Source organism: Cyprinodon variegatus, unplaced genomic scaffold, assembly GCF_000732505.1.
Source record: "Cyprinodon variegatus isolate N-32 unplaced genomic scaffold, C_variegatus-1.0 Scaffold47, whole genome shotgun sequence".
In the NCBI taxonomy this organism is placed as follows: Eukaryota; Metazoa; Chordata; class Actinopteri; order Cyprinodontiformes; family Cyprinodontidae; genus Cyprinodon; species Cyprinodon variegatus.
The window spans coordinates 1,887,312-1,907,292 of NW_015150500.1; the positions used below are offsets into that span (position 1 = coordinate 1,887,312).

At 36.0% G+C, this 19,981-nt stretch overlaps 2 protein-coding genes across 2 annotated transcripts in view; one reads left to right on the plus strand and one right to left on the minus strand.

Annotated features, from left to right (window-relative positions):
- Positions 1-1,125, plus strand: part of LOC107082090 (ankyrin repeat domain-containing protein 33B-like) — a 5,746-nt gene extending 4,621 nt beyond the window's left edge. The window contains exon 5 of the mRNA XM_015370553.1: positions 4-1,125. Within this exon, the coding sequence (XP_015226039.1) occupies positions 4-465 (462 nt within the window). The 3' untranslated portion in view covers positions 466-1,125. The remainder of the gene's footprint in view (positions 1-3) is intronic.
- A 5,792-nt stretch (positions 1,126-6,917) lies between these two features.
- prkag1 (protein kinase, AMP-activated, gamma 1 non-catalytic subunit) lies at positions 6,918-19,726 on the minus strand. Its single transcript, XM_015370659.1, has 13 exons — positions 19,635-19,726; positions 15,189-15,240; positions 15,001-15,101; positions 14,842-14,923; positions 14,655-14,713; positions 14,529-14,574; positions 12,745-12,799; positions 11,680-11,806; positions 10,664-10,829; positions 10,532-10,569; positions 9,650-9,796; positions 7,721-7,819; positions 6,918-7,605 (listed from the first exon to the last, which is right to left on the minus strand). Exons 1-13 carry the CDS (start codon positions 19,641-19,643, stop codon positions 7,582-7,584), a joined length of 1,005 nt encoding a protein of 334 aa, XP_015226145.1. The 5' UTR covers positions 19,644-19,726; the 3' UTR covers positions 6,918-7,581.
- Between the last annotated feature and the right edge of the window lie 255 nt (positions 19,727-19,981).

The following is a 19,981-nucleotide window of genomic DNA, read 5'->3' on the forward strand; positions in this document are numbered from 1 at the left end:
AAGAGACGGCTCGCAGTGCCAGAGCTAGTAAAGAAACATCCACAGAGGGAGCTGGAAGAGAGCTCAGTGTGCCATAGCAACGGCTCAGTCTCTCACATCATGCCCTCAATCCACTCTGCAGAGACAGTGGCTTCGGTGTGCTGCCCTGACACCGAGCGGAGAGGCAGCATCCTCTCTGTGGCCTCCAACAAGGTGGTCACAGCATTCATTCCTCGAAGCATGGCGAGGCGGAACAGCGTCTTCCCCTCTGGGTGTATTCCTCAGATCAGTGTGAACAGGCCTTCAGACCAAACACCGAAGAAAGAAAAGAAAAAGAAGAAGAAAGACAAGGGCTACCTGGAGCCACCTAAGTGGAAATACAAGGAGCAGAAGGAAGAGAGGAAGAAAGAGAAGAAAAATGCAGAGAAAGAAAAGGAAGAAAAAGCAAATAAAAAGGAAAAAGGCAGCAGAAAGACAAAGAATTAATATTCCTACTTTCAGGAACATTTTCTTCAAAACTTCTAATTGTTTAATCAACATGTTTCAACAACAAAGCTCCTAAGTGTGTGCCTTGGAGTTTGTAGCCATTCAGGTTCATGCCTGTCCTACCCATAGAACAGCTTGTCTCTAAACACTGAGGTCCAGGAAGCTTTCCGTGTAGGTGTTAAAAATCTTTTGGCAGGGTTTTACAGTAACTTATAAAAATTCACCAACATACATTATATGCATGAAGCTGTTCACTATTGTTTATAAAAAAAAATACTATTTTTTTGTGAGTATTTTGTAAATAATCAAGCAATAACTAACCTTTTATGATATAGACAAAAACAGTTTAGACACATAAGACTCATAATCACCCATTTTCTATCAGGTTCAGTGCCATCTCATCACAAAATCATTAAAACAAAGAACCCACTATGTAATATATACAGTATCTGGCACCAATCCAGCACTAACATGGTGGTATAAGTATCGGTGAGTACCGACAAATAGGGCACTGATACCATTTTGAGAGCCAAAAGTTTATTCAAGTACTGTCACCCATTCAAGGTAGTCAATAAAAAGTTCTACTGGATTCACTTTGTTTTAGTCTTTTTCCTGTTTCACAAAGGTAGGCAGCAGCTTGACAAAGCCATGATGGCAATTATTTTACATCCAAGTAGTATGCAGTTCTTCATATATACACACACACACACACATCAATTTCAAACAGATGGTCTCAGTATGGTATCTGTGACAGCCAATACTCCACAGCCAGGTATCGGGGCCAAAAAATGTAATCGGCGCAAAACGAATAAATATCAGTATTTTTTTAATACATGGTTTTAATATCAGAGTTGGATCAGTGCAAATTATTATTTTTTTTTTGCTGCTTAATACATGTAAGGACTTCCTTCCTTTTTCGGTACAGTGCTGTGCAAAAGTATACATGCATCCATTTTTTTGTTAAAACTACAAACCTAAAAAAAAAATCATATTTCATACTTAATCTATAGCAGGATGCAGTTTGAGATTGCAGAAAAATACATCCATACATAAGCAACACAGATACAACATAACATCTTGCAGGATCAGTCAAAAAGGATTAGAGTTTTGTATTTAGCTTCCTTTAATTTGATATCCTTAAATAAAATCCTGTGCAGCAAATTGTCTTTAGAAGCCATGACTTTTTAAAAAGTCATTATGTTGTAAAGGTACTAACTCTATAAATGCAGCTGTTTCACAATGACCTCAGAAGTCTGTTTAAGAACAACAGTAAGTAAAAAGAAGCTTTAAAATCATGGCTAAAGCGAACAGTTTAGGGAGAAGTTTGTGGAGATGTTGAAAGGAGAGTTATAACTATGTGACAATAAACCAACCAAGTGCATCTTCCTGATCACACCATCCATAGAGTGAAAGATGGTGGCTGCAGAATCTTGCTAGGGAAATGCTTGCCTTTGGCAGGGAAACAGAATATGGTCAGAGTTGATAGATAAACATACAAACAGAGCCATGCTGGGATGATTAAAGAATATGCATGCAAAATATTATCTCATGTGTAAAGCCCAAAAAAAATGTACCTTTAGAGAGAAGCTTGGTTATGAAGCATTGTCAGGAATAAAGCCAGTCTAAAAAAAAGCACTTTTCAGATCTGTGTTCCTCAAACAGACAAACAAAAAATATATTCCTTTCGTGTAGCATTTGCTACTTTGCGATTCTATCACATAAAACTACGGTAAGTTGCGTGATTTAAAGTTATAACATGACAAAATGTAGAAAAGTTCAAAAAATCTGCAATTACTCTTGATGGTAGATTTATCCAAACAGCTGCCGATTTATTAATTTGCAGCCTGCGTGAATGTGAGGGGATGATATTGAGGGTACAGATTAATCTAATGCAGTTTTCTGATATTGCCAACAACTGGTCTCCAAGACTTTAATTGTTCTTACATATTTAAGTGCATGCATCCAACTTGCTTAAAGTGTAAAGTAGAATTGCAAAAGTTGGTATTATATGCATTAGTATCTTAAGCTCTACGTTGTTGCCTATATATTGCATATATGTCTAGAATTCATAGATGATTGTGTACCAGGAAATAAAAGACTCTTGAACCAATGGTTTATATTACTGCAAGTAACAAATATCTTATTGAGAATTGACCACTTTATTGATTAACAGAATTTTATAAATATCAATTTTAAAAGTCACGAATCATGATATCAAGAATAATATATTAAATGTTTATAAACTTCTAAACACAGTGATGCAGATAGGTGATGATTGTGCTCGGTTTTCTGACATAGGACTTAGGCAGCCTAATGTCATTTGGTCATTACTTCTTCTCTATATCAACATTTTCTGCAGCCAAATGTGACTAAAGGCAGACTGCAGAGTTTTCTGGATAGATAGAGAAATGTGTGGTTTCCTGCATTGTCATGTATTTGGTTTACAAGTGTGTTTCCTGTGGAGGTGGCTCTAAGATAACCACTGTTTGAGGTGCTGCTAAAGCAGAGTAAAACAAGACAACAAAAATCACATTTAACTCTATAGATATACACAGTGTAAGTGGCATTTCCAGACTAAATATACCATTGATGCCAAAGATTGGGACAGTGTTTCTTTCATGGGGACACTAAAAAAAGAGCGAAACAAAACAAAAATATTCAGAGCGCCAAAGTGCCACTTGAACTCATGGGCACCAAAGATTTAGCTTATAAAAACTTGTGCCTGCCTGAATATGAGAGAAGATAAAAGCTGATCAACATTTTATACAATAGCTAAAATGTAACTGCTAAAAAAATGGATTCTGTGCCAGTCCATATCATAATTAGACACTAATTTAGCATTATGTGTTTCTGAAAAGAGCCTCTCTTTCAAATATGACAAAAATATAGGTCAGCATTCCTATAACACATCTTTTGTAGGAATTAACATAAATATATTAAATGAAGATTTATGATCTGATACGACATCAAGTGTTGTGAATCACTCATCTTATGATGCAAAAATATTATCAGTAACTTTACCGGATACTGTTTCAGTGCTAACCTCTGAACCTTGAATGGATCAATTCAGATGTATTAATCATAACAGCTTACATAACTAAAAGAAAATCAGTAAATTAAGAGTGAAAAGCTAACTTGATCACCTGTGAAGAAGTAAATACCCTTAAACATAAGGATGTGAACCCATTGATGGTAACAGGCACCTTCAAGCACCTAAGAAATGGTTGGATTAATAACAAAACCCACTCTTCTTTGCAGATTTGTTATAGCTCAGCAACATGGGAGATTGATCTCCCATTGGCCTACTCAAAGTCTAAAAAGTCTTGCTGGTGTTTGAAATAATTGTTGCTGCATAATCCAAGTATGTTTGACTTTAAAGTAAGGATTTTTTGTTAGAAAGTAGGTTCTACCAATCAAACCAGCCATGGATGTACTGAAAGGGGCCTGTACTATCAGACTTCAATGGTTAGGTACAAGTATGATGCCATTTTCTAAAATGCAGCTATGTAAAGCTACCACAATAGTTCCACTTTTGTCAAATGAGACCTTTTTGCTCTTCTTGTCCAGTGTGGCTTCAACCTTGAAGCTCTCCCGGGGATATATTTGTTACCGACTGTTTTCGCATGGTGACACCCAAAATACCTCTACAAATGATGCCTGTAGCGCATTAGATAGGATCTTAAATGAGCCTCAACTTTCAGGTTTCATTTATTCAAGAGCCACCCAAGCATTTTTCATATAAAGAATGTTAACATTAACTAGACATGCAACATTTTAGTGAGACAATCAGACAAAGTAGTCAGATTGCTGAAAATATTTCAGTTCTAAATAATATAAATCCAGGTTGTATAAATAAGGGTTTTGCTTAAATCCATTTTTTCCAATAGTTTTCCAAACTTTGGAACTGAATTGTTTTCTACTTTTGTCAAGAAAATGTCTTGTGGCTTGGCAATTATAACTTTATATGGCTCATCCTTTCTTTGTGTATCTGTCAAGTTTTAGCAAATGCATTAGCTGTAGCCTGCTTTTTAGTAAGAGTAATAATATGTTTACTAATTTTTACTATTGAAGGGACATCAAAATTTTATTAAATAATTAAAAAAAAACATTTGTCTTATACAATTTTAAGTTTTGTCAGTTAAGATCTACCGCTAAAAATATTTTGAGAGTCCGGGCCACACAGAATAATTCCAAGGACCATAAATGGCCCCTTGGAAACACTCTGAACACCAATGTTTTGACTGTTCGGGTCCATTGTGATCTCCTAAGTGCATTGTTGGGTTTGAAGAAATGTTGGTAGACCAGTCAAAGCTGGGAAGGTTTCCTCCAGGATGACTCACACCTTAAAAGGTCATAATCTAACAGTCTTATGGCCTCCTTTCAGATTGACAGATCCTAATAATTCAGTTTAGTATCTGCTTCTCAATAGTCCCACCTGCTGAATGAACGCAGTGCTTAGTCAGTTTTCTTTCCTTTAAATCTTTACATCATAGCGACTTCAGATGCTTTTTGTTTCTTCACAGTAGAGGGCTCCAAAGGTGAAGGATGACCCACTCACGGAACCCGCTAGGGCTATAACCATTAATTACAGTTTATCTGTAAACTGATTGGACTGTTTACTCTTAACAAAAAACTGTCTTATTTTTTTCCTTGTCAGCGCTGTGGATATTTGCAAGAGATGGGGGAATGTGTCCTCTGCTGTTCCTGATACTCTCTGGGTATTGCTGAGTGCGTATGCTGCTAAATGAGAGAGAGGCCCCGGACTACTGCTGAGCTCATGTTATTAAAAACAAACACTTCTCAGAATCATCTCTAGCTGCTGCCACCAGGGTTAAAGTTGGAACGCACCAGGGAACATGAGAACGTTTGCAAGCTAAAAGGTGTTTCAAGCAGAATCTTTAACCTATTCTTTTATACACAGGAACACTTTTTAAGCCAAAAGATATTCCTACTCCTAGTAGATTTAGGTTGTAAGCCTTCCTTAAAAGCTCAAATGTTTAATATTAATGTTTTAGAATCACTCTGGAATTAATCTGAGAGGATGCAGAGAGTGCTAAAGATTAAGGTGATGAAAAAGATGCATTCAGCTTTAAAGACTTTGAACTCATCACCAAAGATACACCATCACAATACCACAGGGAATAAGTAAAAAGGGTTTAATTGTTGTATTATCCAAATAAAGATTGTTCCTTTAATTTTAGCATTTTCTGTTAGCGTGCATTCATCATCTTAACCCTTTTTAGAGTCGCTGGTGCTGATCTTCAGTGGTCTCTGGCCAAGAGGCTCGTCTTTTTTAATGTCTTCCTATTTTTCTACACTATAATTTTTGATTATCTGTAATCTAAACCATCATAAAATATATTAGTTTGCTAAGATTAAAGGTATAGTGGAGGTTTTTGTTCATTTTTGAAAAGATCCGCCCCCTCCACTTAAAAAGAAAAATGCACATGTACATCCCTGTACCCACGCCCAAGAGGGAAAACTTATTAAACGCATGCGACAGCATGCACGAGTCAATTTCTCCTTGCGCACGCTGTTTAAAAGTTGCTTTTTGCATCGCTAATAGAAGCTTACTTTCCAAAAGATTAGCCATTTTTCCACTATGTCAGGACGGCCTTATGTAAACATAACACCAGAATAATTGACAATTCGGAGGACCACTTATTTTTAAGGTCCATCTGGAAAAAGAATATCCTCCACTAGATCTAGTGGAGGATATAAGAAAGTTTCCTATACCTTTAAACTTTTTTTATGAGACTTGTGACCCATAAGCTGAAATAATATCAGTAAATAAGTGGGTGTTAGGATAGAGAGCTGGTGATTCATGCAAATTACAAACACAAACTTATAAGTTTATTTGACATCTTTTAAATTAAGGATATCAGATTAGTACAAAAAACAATGCATTTCCATGCAGGTTTACACACTTCATCAGGACATTAAATGTTCCTCAGATTTCCATCTAAGAAAATGGAATGAAAATGTTGTTTTTTAATAGTGATTCTTAGTGATTATTTTCTCTTAACACAATGGATTAAAATAATAAAAAAGAAGAAGAAATCTGTTACATTTTGATTGCTCCAACTACCAAATAAACTGAATTGACCTTTAAATAGAGGAAGTCTTGCCTACAGTATTTTAAATTTGTGATGTAGCGACCAAATTAGTTTTACAATATCATCAACCAATGTAGGTGCCATTTGCAAACAAATGATCCATTACATATGTACTAACACATGACAAAAAAAAAAGAAAAATACACAAGTATGTAGCGTTTTTGGGACATGTGGATAAAAACAAACACAAATAAAAGAAGCTGAATAAATGAGGCTTAATCGGTTTTGTTGGAAACTTTTTTGAGCTGAGAGATTGTAATCCCAAACTGCTTGTGCTAACATTCTGCAGCCTTCAAAAACACAGACTTAAAGAAAAATTCAACATCTTTTTTTTTATATATTTAATGAGGGAACAATATTTAGACTTTCTGATGTCGCTGAAAGTTGCCTTTTTTAGGACATGAGCAAATGAATGGAAATAATCACTCAATGTTAAAGTCACTAACTGATGACAAACAGATATACTGTTTACAATGACGTCCATCAAAACTAAACATGAATTTAAACAAACAACGAAAATTAAAGGAACGATAAGAGAATAAATGGATAGCTATCTTGAAAGCTTTTAAGAAAACGTCTGATTATCAGCTCGAGTTGCAGCATCCGATTTAACTCTTAGAAGAGTCTAGTGCCTTTGTTCACTTCAGCCTTAAAATAAATTGAAATGCTGGTTAAATAGGGGAATGTTTTAAAAAAATTTAATCTTACTTCATAAAATAAAGGGGCAAAGAAGATAAATGTGCTGGATTTCTCCGATTTCTTCAGATTTTAAACTCCCCACACCTAATAGTGACTTTGAATTTGGCTCAGGCTCTATAAATCCTGACCTTCTACAATTATATAATTGCTGGATAGAGAAAACCTGACAACTTCACATTTTTCCAGAGATGGTGAAGACTTTCTATGTGGGTGTTACAGCAGAAGGCAACGTGCTCTCATATTTCTCCTCCCACATGCTTGTACTTTCCGTCTGGTCTTTTCGTAAAACAGCAAAATGTTCCTAACTACTCCCTAAAGTTTGTGCCTGTCAAAAGAAAAAAAAGACAAATGAAACCACATCAGTACCTTAATTGATCATTTACATGAATCCAAACATGTTGTAATGATCAAAGTAGTATTTTATGTGAAAACAACTCCACCTCTTCTCCATCGGGCAGCACCAGCGCCTGGAGGATATCCGACAGGGAGACTATCCCCTTCACTACCTCGTGCTCATCTACCACCACTAGTCTGTGAACCTGCAGGAAACAAAACAACTATTATCAGGATTAGCCTCAGAAATGTACAATAAAAAGATTTCATTAAAAAAGGACAAAAATGAAAGTGTGAGGTTAGCAGGAAAAATATGCTGAAGAAATAATCATCTGCACTTTTATGTAGATGGTCGTAAATTATGTTTTTAACTTCATAAATTAAACCAAAGAAGTGACAGTTCTGAGAAACTAGTCCATGCATTTGTTACTTCAAGGATGGACTATTGTACTGTTAAATCTGGAAGAGAATTTAAAATCCTCCTTCTCACATATAAAGCCACCAAGCTCCATCTTACATCAGAGAAATGATTGTTCCTTATGTTCATAACAGAGCACTTCGCTCTCAATCTGCAGGTTTACTAGTGGTTCCTAGAATTAGCAGAATGGGAGGCAGAGCTTTTAGTTATCAGGCTCCTCTCCTGTGGAACCAACTGCCAGTTTTAGTCTGTGAGGCAGACACCCTGTCTACCTTTAAGGCTAGGCTTAAAACTTCCCTTTTCAATGAAGCTAATAGTTAGAGTGGCTCAGGTTATCCTGAGCTATCTCTATAGTTATGGTGCTATAGGCTTAGACTTGTGGAGGACGTGTGATCACTTTTCATCATTCTGCTCCATTCTATCTCTATTCTCCCAATCTGCAGAATTTGTTAGTTCAATCTCTATCATTCCGCTGTCTCTGCTTTTTCCTCATAGTAGCTTCATCTGGTCTGTTGGTGTTTGGCTGCGACTCCATCCTGGAGAGAAATACCAGCCGTGCCGATTCCATTAACATCTCTGTTTATAGATTTTTAGCTCTGCCTGTTTTTTTGTGTAGTCCTGTTTCTCTGACTGTGACTAACTTTATGTGCTCTCTTTCATCCTCTGACATGGGAGCTGGCTCGGAGCTCGTCTGCCTGGCTCTGTTTCCTAGATGGGCCCTGTCTGTGGAGCTGGTTGACAGTTGACTTTTGTATCTCTGCTTCTGTCTCCTTGAACCCAGGTCAGCCTCGGCAGATGGCCACTCACACTGACCTTAGTTCTGCTGGAGGTTTTTTTCTGTTATAAGGGAGTTTTTCCACTCCACTGTCACTACAAGGCTGCTTGGTGTGAGGGATTGCCTTCAAGTAAATTTGCATTTTCCCATTCTCTAAATAATTAGTGTTTTCTTTTGTTATAATTTTGGAAATCGGCAGAAAGAAGCATTGCAAAATATATTTTGTATATGTGTATCTGTAGAAGCAGCTTTTATTGTCCTACAGTGGGGAAAATTATGGCTCATCAATGGCTAAGAAATGGGGCAAATGTATACAAATAAGTTCAGACATCATGACATGCAAACTAAATTAAAAACATGAAATAGATAAAAGTTTGCATCAAAAACAGAAATCAAACAATTTCAATAGACTATATGGTACATGATAAGAAAAAAGAAATGCTGTTATCTGGACTGAAACAGCATCCAAGCATCTCATTTTTAGTAAAACACTCTTACTAATGAAATGCTTTTATTGCACCAGACAGTCCAGAGCTCACAGTGACTCCCACATAAATCACAGGCTTGACTTTACCCACAGAAAGGGAGAGGTTAGAGTAGAGGGGGGTCGGACCTTTTAGACCTGTTGTAGACCCTGCCATGCTTTTCATTTCACATATTTATTAAAGTCAGTTTACAGCACATGTTTCCTAGAAGTCATTTAACTACCATCTCATAATTTCCATCATTTCTGAATGATGATTTTACAGCAGTCATCAGTGAATTAGTAATCATAGTATCATAAATGTTCTCTTTTTTTAGTCTGATATCCAAAAATGGGGTAATGCTGTCTGCACTCCTCACCTCAGCCTCCACCAGTCTGTTGATGATGGCCTCCAAGGTCTCATGCCTGTTGCAGGTCAGGACTCCCTCAAAGCACTGTGAGCGGTGCTTCAAGGCTTTGGTCACAGTCACATCCAGGTTGTTGTACGTTTTCTCTGCAGCCAGGTTCTGTCAGAGCAAAAACGCGCTGTGTATAATTTTCCTGTGTAACACGTGTTCACAGAAATGCGTCTACATGAACAGGGTCTATACAGGAATGAGAAACTAATTTAATGCTTTTTAATGCTCTTAGAAATAGTCTTAAATTTTAAATACAGTAAACATCAACAAGATTCAGAGGCTGGCAGTGAAAACAAAAACAGCATGCAGCAGAGGAAAAATCTAAAATAAAACTAAAGGCTGTCTTGAACTTTTATAAAGGCTGTAGTCCTGTTTTGCAGGCAAGCTTACAAGACTTGTGGGATGCTAAGTCAGCGACTCCGATTGTGATTTCTTAACTGTGCAAGCTCATCATTCCCTGAGGGGAAATGCCAGACAGCGCTCGCTGCATAAAGGGCACTGCCTCACCCTTCAGCGACACACACCGATGCTCCCAGTCATAATCCATGACCTTCTATCTTTAGCATTTTGAAAGTGCTGTCATCTCCCTCATACCAAAATAATTCAAGTATTATGAAGAAACTGGCTAAGAAGCAAAAGTTTCCTTGAAGACTGAAAGTATGGTTAGTATGGTAATATCCTCTGAACCGCTTGATTAGCGCATTGAAGCATTTACATTTGTGATAACATGATATAAATAATATTACATTAATCTAAATATTACAGATGAAAGAAGCTGAAAGACAGCAATAAAAACCTAAGCTATGAAAAACTTCCATAGTTCCAAAACTGGAGAGAACTTACTATAACATCAAATTTCGAGTATATGTCCACCACTCGTCCTGCAAGACAAACAAGAATGTGAAACTGTAGGAAGATGTAGCTTTTAAATCGAAGCAATCCAAAAAAAAAAAAGAATTCAGCCAATCCTCATACCTTTATCATCAACAACAGGGAGCGCAGAGACTCGCTGCTCCACAAAAATACCCAGCGCCGTGTACAGAGGTGTGTCTGCACGGACCACCGCTATGTTTCTGAACGTCCCGATGTTCAGTTCCTCTAAGGTTTTACTCAAGAATGAGGGTCTTGGCATCTCAGATATCTGGTTACAAGAAACAGTATATATTTGATGAAAGACATAACAGAGTAACACTTTCAAGAAAAAAAACAACAAAAGCAGAATGTTTTGCCTACTTTAAATTTAGTTGTCAAACTTTGTTAGATAGATAAAAGCATAAAATTAGGATGACATGTATTGAGAGTCTTGTCTTGTGATCACAATTAGATAAACCCTGGTCATTTACCAGCTGGTCAGACACTCAGAAATACAATCAAAGTTTGCTTGATTCAATATCTGGGAGCTATTCAAAACAAAGCCAGAGGAAGCCCTGAGGTTTAATAGGCTTTGCAAAGGGAAACATTCGAGACAAATCAGTGGTTAATTACAGCTTTGAGACTGTGAAAGCATAGCTTTAGCAGCTAAGGAAGGTTGAACTAAGTAAAAGAAAGTTTTTTGTTTTTTTCATGTTCTCTTAGGAATACATAAGGAAATGTCGATTTAATATCAGTGGTTCTAATTACCAATATCCTATGCTCAGACTGTTTTAAAAACTGTCCAACATAGTCTAGCTGCAGATTTGCACTGTGAGGTCACAAATAAAAAGCGAAATAAAATAAAAGCTAGAATATAAGAAATATTTTTTTTCCTGTGTACATTTTGTGGGTCTTCACAATAAAAATAATTTTGTCTATACATGTGTTTAATGATTTATATATATAATCCTTTTCCAGTTCAACAGGATTAGGTTAAAAAACACAAGAAAATGTTCAAATAAAATTAACACAGTTCTTTTACAAAAACATCTATGTGTGTTTGCAAGTATTATATATTCTTTATTCTTTTAGTATTGTTTATTATTGTATTACATCTGTATTAAATGATGGGAACTTACAAAAAGCTTCAGGAACTTAAGAATCCTCTTGTGTGTGAGGATATATAGTGTGTTTCCTGTCAGGGGGTCGATTACAGGCAGTCTGTGGATCTTGTTCCTCAGCAGAGATGATACTGCATCATACAAACTGAGATATAATAAGAAAAAAAGGAACCAAGTTATTCCAACTCATGGAGACTGAATGTTGCTAGAAACATTTGGAAAATGTTAGTAGCAAATGTTTGTCTGCTGGGCCCCAGGCAGCGCAGAGCGGGACGAAAAGAGACTGAACAAACTAGTGAGAAAGGCTGCTTCTGTCCTAGGCTGCACTCTGGACTCTGAGGAGAGGATGTGGCTGAGAGGAGGGTGCTGTTCAAGCTTACGTCCATCATGGACAACACTTTCCATCCTCTGCACCAGACTGTAGAGGAGCTGAGCAGCTCCTTTAGTGAAAGACTTTTACAAGCTGTCTGTAAAAAAGAAGCGCTACCGCAGGTCATTCATCCCTGCTGCAACCAGACTCTACAATGCGACACTACAACACCAATAACATGCGCAATGTACATTGTGCAATTACTATTTGATACCCTGTACAATAACCTGTTTCTCTATATCTAACACCCAGGCAATAACTATATATATAAATATGCATCTATATAAATACCCATGTAAACACCCTGTGCAATAACCCTGTATAATAATCCTACTATAAAAAAAAAAGTTGTCATATGTGGACACACTGTATATATTGTATATATCCCATGCACCTTTTTCTTCCTTTGTTACATTCTCCTTCTCCTTTGACTATTTAAGCTGATGAAACAAGTAAGTTTCGCTACTACAAGATCAATTAAGTTAATCAATCAATCAAAAGGAACTCTGCTAGTTTGCGAACCATTTGCATCTTTGTTAAAAAAATATGTAATTAGTTTGCGGTTGTGGTTATGAAAATCATATTTAAATAGCATTTCACTTAATTAAAATAGGGTTAAACATAAGTTAATTTAAGTCTATAGAATGATGACATTGTTGACTCTGATTTAAAATGTCCATCTGACAGTAAAACAATGTATAATAACCACTGACCTTGCATTCGGAGATATGCAGACCAAAGGCTTGAAAGAGTCTTGAAGGTAAACCTCTAAAATAAGAAAGAACGAAAAATAACATAAAACACAACTAGTTAAAGGTCATAACTGCAACGTTTCTTCTCAAACTGAATAATTTTTCTAATATAAGACTTTGACAGATAATTTAAAATGGTGCAGAATAAACATATTAATTGAATTGAATAAAAAAAATTAAACAATAATTGCTTCATAAATTTTGATGGGTCCAAAATATATAAAAAAAAGTTGGTTAGTGTGCCAATATTTATAAAATGATTCTGCACCAATAGGAACAGTCATGAGCCTAGGCCGGCTGGAGCCTGGAGCTGTTTCAAAAATGTATGAAAATTGATTTTTTTTGTTTGTTTTAATATGGTGTGGATGAGGTTAAACAAAAAATTATTATGTTTTCCAATGCTGTAGACATTTGTATAATAAATAAATTTAAACAATAATTTGCGTCATAGCTTTAGAGATCAGTGGTCATAAATTGCAACCAGCGTGGCGTGGTGCCAGGTAAACAAACCTGCAGGTGTGTCTCAGACCATGCCTCCCAAAGGGAAAAAAAAGAAGATAGCTGATGAGAAAAGAGGATTCAAAGAATGGAGCGAATCATTTGCTTTCATTATCAATGTGGAAAGATTGCCTGCATTTTTGCTTTGTAAGGAGAGGTTGTCAAAAAATTAAGAAGCAAAATTTGAAAAGGCATTTCCAGGGAAAGAATGCTAAATATGCAGCCGACCACCAAGCTGCGAGGGAGAGAAAAAGCACGATTGCAGAATTTCTGGATAAATTAGAGAGCAAAGATAGATTTAAGAAGTGGATTGCATCTCCAAACTCCACTACTGCTGCTAGTTTTGTTGCAAGGATGGAAAACTGTCCACAGATCAAACAGGTAGCGCTTTGATACAGGTATGTAAACTTTATTCTATTTTTCCCCAAATCCAAAAAATATAAATCACACCAATGAACACTAGGGACAGAGGATGTGGGATTTCAGGGTTAGAGAGCACTGCTCTGATGGATGTCAGTTCCTGCTTGGTTCCTCATAACTCAATCAATTCCTCCCAACAGAAACATGCCCACCATAGAAAAATTACTTTATTGTACTTCTATAATTTCATCGATGCAACAAAACTTTTATCACCGCGCAGGGAAGGGTGGTAAAGCAGCGCATGGCGAGTGTTCAATGGTCCTCCCTCACCTCATGCTGCTATGTGACATTGGCTCCAGGATAAACATTTAATCATGAATGCTTATTATATATTTAAGCCAACATAGTGGGATAATACACTTAGAGCCCGTGTTGCCATACGAGGCATATATACGACTTTTACATTTTTGTTTTTTTGGTCCAATATGGCTCTTTGAGCAGTATGGGTTGCCGACCCCTGGCCTAGGCATTACAACATTCTATAGTAGAGCTGTGACAGCCTTGTGAAATGGCTTCTCAGCGTTACTTTTCTCAGATTTAAGACAAAACAAACAAAAATTAGGCAAAAAACCGGTGAACGTCAGTCACTTTTTTGAGAGCTGATGCTGACATAAGGACCCAAAGGGGCTCAGGAGCAACCCAGAGGTCCCCCCTTTCCTTCTGGACAGTCAAGCTAAATATTTGCCAATGCTAACCATTAGCATTAGCAGACCTGGCAGACAGCTTGCAAGCAGAAAGAGGACAGGCGAGTGTGCCTCAACTGGTCATAAAGACCAGTCCTTTAAATGATAAATGGTCACGTCTGGGTAAACTTTAAATGTTCTCACCCCTCCATGTTTCAATTTTGTGCTCTTCCAACTCATATATCTGAACCTGAAATATAAAAAGGTAAAGAGTTTAGCAACAATTTATATTTAGGATGCATACTTTAGGTATTAAAGGACCCAGCTTACCAATGGAGACTTGTAATAGCGATGAAGAATGTTAATAAAGTCTGTGATGGTTAGCATACCTGTGAATTGTTTTTAAAGCACAGTGAAACATTCATTAATGTTATAATGGTAAACACAATTGGGTTTTTTTTCAGTTCTTTCATTTTTCTACTGCTATCTTAAAGAAGATTATGAAAATTGCTCTTACCCACAAAGCACTGCTTCTTGCTGTCCCAAAGAGGGGCTGCCCTCACTCCGTTGGAAACAAGAGCAAAGAACGCCTTCTTCACCTGCAAGATAGTTCAAAAACACAGCTCAAATGTCTGAACAGAAGAATACACATATGAAGAGAATGTATTTGTTTTACCTGGAGTGACGTATCAAACACCACTAGTTTGGAGCTAGTGGGCACGAGGTCATAACAACGGTGGGACTTCATAAACCTGGTGTAAACATTTTGCTCTCGTTCTAAGGAGACAAGAGGGATCGTGATGAAGAATCACTTTTGAAACAGGTTTAGATTAAGGTGTAATATTTTTTACACAATCCTCTTACCTTCAGGTATTGGGTCCTTTTTGCTTTCAATGTCATCAATGGGTACAGGAATCTGAAAGAAAATTATCATTATTGTTAGGATTTAAACGATTAGAGGTCATTTTTATTTGGTGGTCTTAAGGTGTTATAAACTGAATAGCTTTACCAGATATCTTTGCAAGTCATCTGTTTATAGAAACCAAATTAGTTTCTAACAGCTTTTCATAGCAGGACAAAGACACAAGCTGATTTCTTTTTTGTTTTCATCAGCTACACTCACAAAAAATGAAGCTGTGTATATGCAGGATGTTTTACAACAGTAACCTCACCATTAGGTAGTGATTCACACTGAAACCAGTGATTATCTAGGACACCCACTTCAAAACAAAGTAATACTTTGAACGACATCAAGATAAAGTGATATAGAAAGGTGTAGAGGGTCAGGTTAATTTCATTTTTACATTATAATACTTCTCCAGGCATTAACCTCTAGTTAAACACATTCAATTTCATTTATTATGGGTTTTTCAAATGAGAAGACTGTTGTGATAAACTGCGACCAACCTACAAGTTTTACATAAAGAGCAGCGTAATGTAACATTTACAGAGGTGATGAATCCACAAAACAGTTTTCATATGTCATTTTATAGACAAATGATTGTTGATAAAACCACCTCCTGTGAAGAACTCTGTTTTATCAAAGCTAACAACTTCGTATCAGAGTGAGTTAAAACAAGAAAGATGTCCCCCATTTTTATGTAGGTTTTCACGGATCCTTTCTTTGTTAAATTAGACTCAAATAAGTAGGTGTTGCTTGTTATATTTTAAATATAATCAGCTGTGTATAAATGTGACGAGCTTTATGGGACTATTTTGTGTTATTTTTTTAAGTTTATGCTATTTTTATTTATTTATTGTAAGGGCAACAATTTCTAAACAAAATCTAAACATAAAGACTTTCTGATAATAATTACATCCTTTCCAAAAGTTATACCCAATACTGTAGAAGACTAACAGTTTAATAATACTATATTTACTTCTACTCATTAACATTGTCTATACTTAGACAATACTGTAATACATGTATCTGGTAGAACAGACTTTCACTGCCCTTGATACTCACAGCTGATACCAATTTTAGTAAATGAGATGCTTAAGCTTAAAACGGATTAGCAGCAGCAACATCGTTACGACTGGATAAACACAAGAGAGAAAACTCAACTCTCAACAATAATTTACCTCCACTGTTGCATGTGTTGTTATTTACAGTATCACAAAAACAGCAAATAATAAGTTACCTACAAAATCTAAATTATTCTTTTAGATCAGTTTGGCCACAAGAGCAGTTGCTCTTAAAGGAAAAGTCCATCAAGGAATAACCATTAGGTCATTATGTATACCTAAAACTAATATATTTGCTGTGATTTAATTAATTTAGCTTTAATCGGCCAAAAAATTAAAACAATGTTTTTCATCGCGATCACTAAGTCCGAGACCGGCCATTTTTGCCAAAAGATAGTAACACCTCAATCCTTACATCTTCTGGCAGTGACGTCGGGGTGAGGTAAGCCTAGCGCCATTCTCCCCACTTTACAAGCAAACTCAATCAGAACTAATAGACACATCTGCAATCAAAAACAATTATTTAAGATTTAGAGAGGACTTCACCATTGAAATTCGTGAGAGCTATAGTTTAACTGACAATGCCCGCATACATGGCAGTTGGAGGTTGTAAAATATCAGGTAAAAATGAAAAAAAAAGTTAGTTATTTCACCTTTCCTATTCATTATCCACCACGGGTTCATCATTAGATTGCCAACTGGAAGAGGGAGGATTTGTCATCAAACTTCTGGCCACAGATAAAACACGTCATTAATCCATTAATCTCTGCTTCGCATAGTGCACTGGTCATCGCCATCATAGATAATAGCACGTTGTGACAAACACCAGATATAGCACTGGGACTTGCTCAACAGCCGATACCGCAACGTGATGTAACTGGTAGGTGGCAGCAGTGCTCTTTGACAAACATGGAGGTCTCCAGTAAAGCACATTCAAATGAAATTGCTCTTAATTAAAGACACTTATCATTTACTGAAAGCATGTAATAATTTCATATTTAAAGTACTTTTAGAAGTTTGTATTCTGAATGTGACATGACTTTTCCTTTAAAGAAAAAATATTTAAGCCCCCAAAAATAAAAGAAACTGAATTTCTTTCTTTTTGTATGTATATCCAGGGGGAAAAAATACTCAATAAAATTGTTAACTTTAGCTTGTTGTGTGATAACAACATACCAGGTGAGGAAAATTTTGGCTCCAACTGTTGTAGATTTGATTAAACAAATGCTTTTATATTTACCAATGGAGGGATTATTTTATATATTAATAGTTAGGCAGCAGGCATTTGAAAACCTTTGGGATCTCTTCGTCAAATAGGCAAAGGATTTAAATCTAGTAGATGTTGAAGATGAAATACCTCTGTAAGGCTTTGCTGTTTCTAACTCTAAATAATAAAAATATACGTACAAAAACTCTTGATGTCTAACAGACTTTGGTAAAGTTGCATGTATGCATTATGTATGTGAAAATAACAAATTGATGTTCGTACTGTACTGGTGGCCAAAGAATACTGATGCCAGAATCGTTCATTATTTGTTCTTTGTTGAATTTTTATTAAATAAATAAAGATATTGCTGATTTAAAAAAAAAAAAAAAAACTGATTCAAAGTTGTTGGTTCAATGTGCATTGACTGACAGATTCAAGACTTGATTGACATATGTTATCCCAAAGTTGGTTAGAAAACATTTTACTCATATAAGAGTAGCACTACTTGATTGTATTTTTACTCAAGTAAAAGCAACAAGTAAGAGTGAAAAAGTACCTGTATTTGTTAAACTGCCTGATCAATACTGAGTAACTTAGCAAGTATCTACTTGCTACTAATCATCGTAACACCTGGTTTAACATTTTAAAATGTTACACAACACATAAAGTTATATGCAATTTCTAGTGTTTCAATTAACAAGTTAAAAAAATTACTATACAACATACAACAATCACACAATAATGGTTTCAGATGAAAGAAACTTTCAAAATATAATTAATTTAGGGTAAAATCAGGTAAGTTACGTCCAGTGGAAAGATACAGGATAGGTACTGTTTACTGTATTTCTACTTCTTGACCTCCTAATGACACAGCAGGATCAACAGATAGAACATAACATTAAACAAATGCAGAACAACGAAATCAAGTCCCACTTAATTATAAACTGTAGGACTTTGTCTCTCTGGTGTACCTCTGTTCAAAGCAAGCTAGCTCAAAAAAAATATCCCATCTGCCTCTTATGCTGTAATTCCTTGCCTGAAAATAAGTTGTTATAGTGGACAATTATTTCAATCTAAAAGATAAACAACATAAAAAAGGTAAACTTTAAACATAAAAGCGAGGTTAAGAAGTCATAGGAAAGGGATGATAACGTTAGTGATCTGGTCTCTGGTAGAGCGAAAAACAATGTCTTAATCTCTGTTCTACCAGATCAACACTGTCTAATCTTTCCCAATACACTGTCATATTTATCCGCCCGTATTGAGGGTACATCTAAGGTTATCAGTGCTGTTTTCGAGGGAAAACTTTAGACTTTAAATACCATACATTTGCTTTGATGAAATTAATAATTTTGAAGACATTTGCTTATGGAAGGATATGGTTGCATTTACTTTAAAGATTCCTTCTAGAAATAAGTTTAGCTTTAAAACTAAAGAGAATCCTCAGCTTTGCTGAACTATTGATTTTTGGTTAATAGTAAACAGGCTCTCCATCTTAAACTAGCGTTTACCGATTAGCCAAATAATGTTTTCACAGGTTAAGTTAATACTTCAAGTGATTTCCTGGAGTAATAGAACCCGGGTTGGGAATGACAGATAAACACGAACTTCCCAGTGTTAGAGCTGGAGGGATGCGGCTAACTGTGCTGTAAAACTCACAAAGGCAGTCAGCAAACTGGTTAAACATCAAACTGGTGTCGCAAGCAACAGTTTAATCTATAACCATCCTATGTAAAACCAACACCGCCGTTTTTTTTAAAGCGGTATACAAACTAAATAAAGATAGTTTTGTTAACAACAATAGCATCGGTGTTAGCTTGTTAGCTAGCTAGCATAACAGTTGGTTGACTTTAAAAACCCCCAGTCGAGGTGACTTATTTATTCTCAAGCTTTTAATAAACTCTACATATCATTAGGCTGAAATTAGTGTTGAAAATTGTCTTTTATTTTTTCTAAAAATTGACCTCTCTTATAAGCTTTCCTAACCTTCATGGCAGAGATTATTGTTGAAACATCTAATAAAAAGCTGGCTAGCTGTTCGCAATTTAGCGTAAAGCTAAAAAATTATATATCCGAATGGTCGGGTTGCTTGATAATGTTTTCGAAAGAAGAAAACCCGTCAAAATAGATAAACTTACACACTCCATGTTCCACCCGGTCTACGAACTGATCCCACAAAGCCACTCAAAGCGCCTTCCGCTGTAATGCGGAGCGAGCTGTTACCGTAATATACGTGGTATTCACGCAACGGATATTGCTTTAGAAATGGTAATATATCAACGAACTTCAAAATTTCTCATCAGTGGGTTAACAAAATTGTAGCAACTATGGTATGTAACAATAAACAATTAAATTACTGCTGAAACAAAAAGCTAATTTAAGCTGTATAAAATAAGATTTATCCTCCATGATTTAAATATGACACATTTTTGATTATCAGGTCAAATAACAAAATTATTAGCATAGAATATATGCCAGAATGATG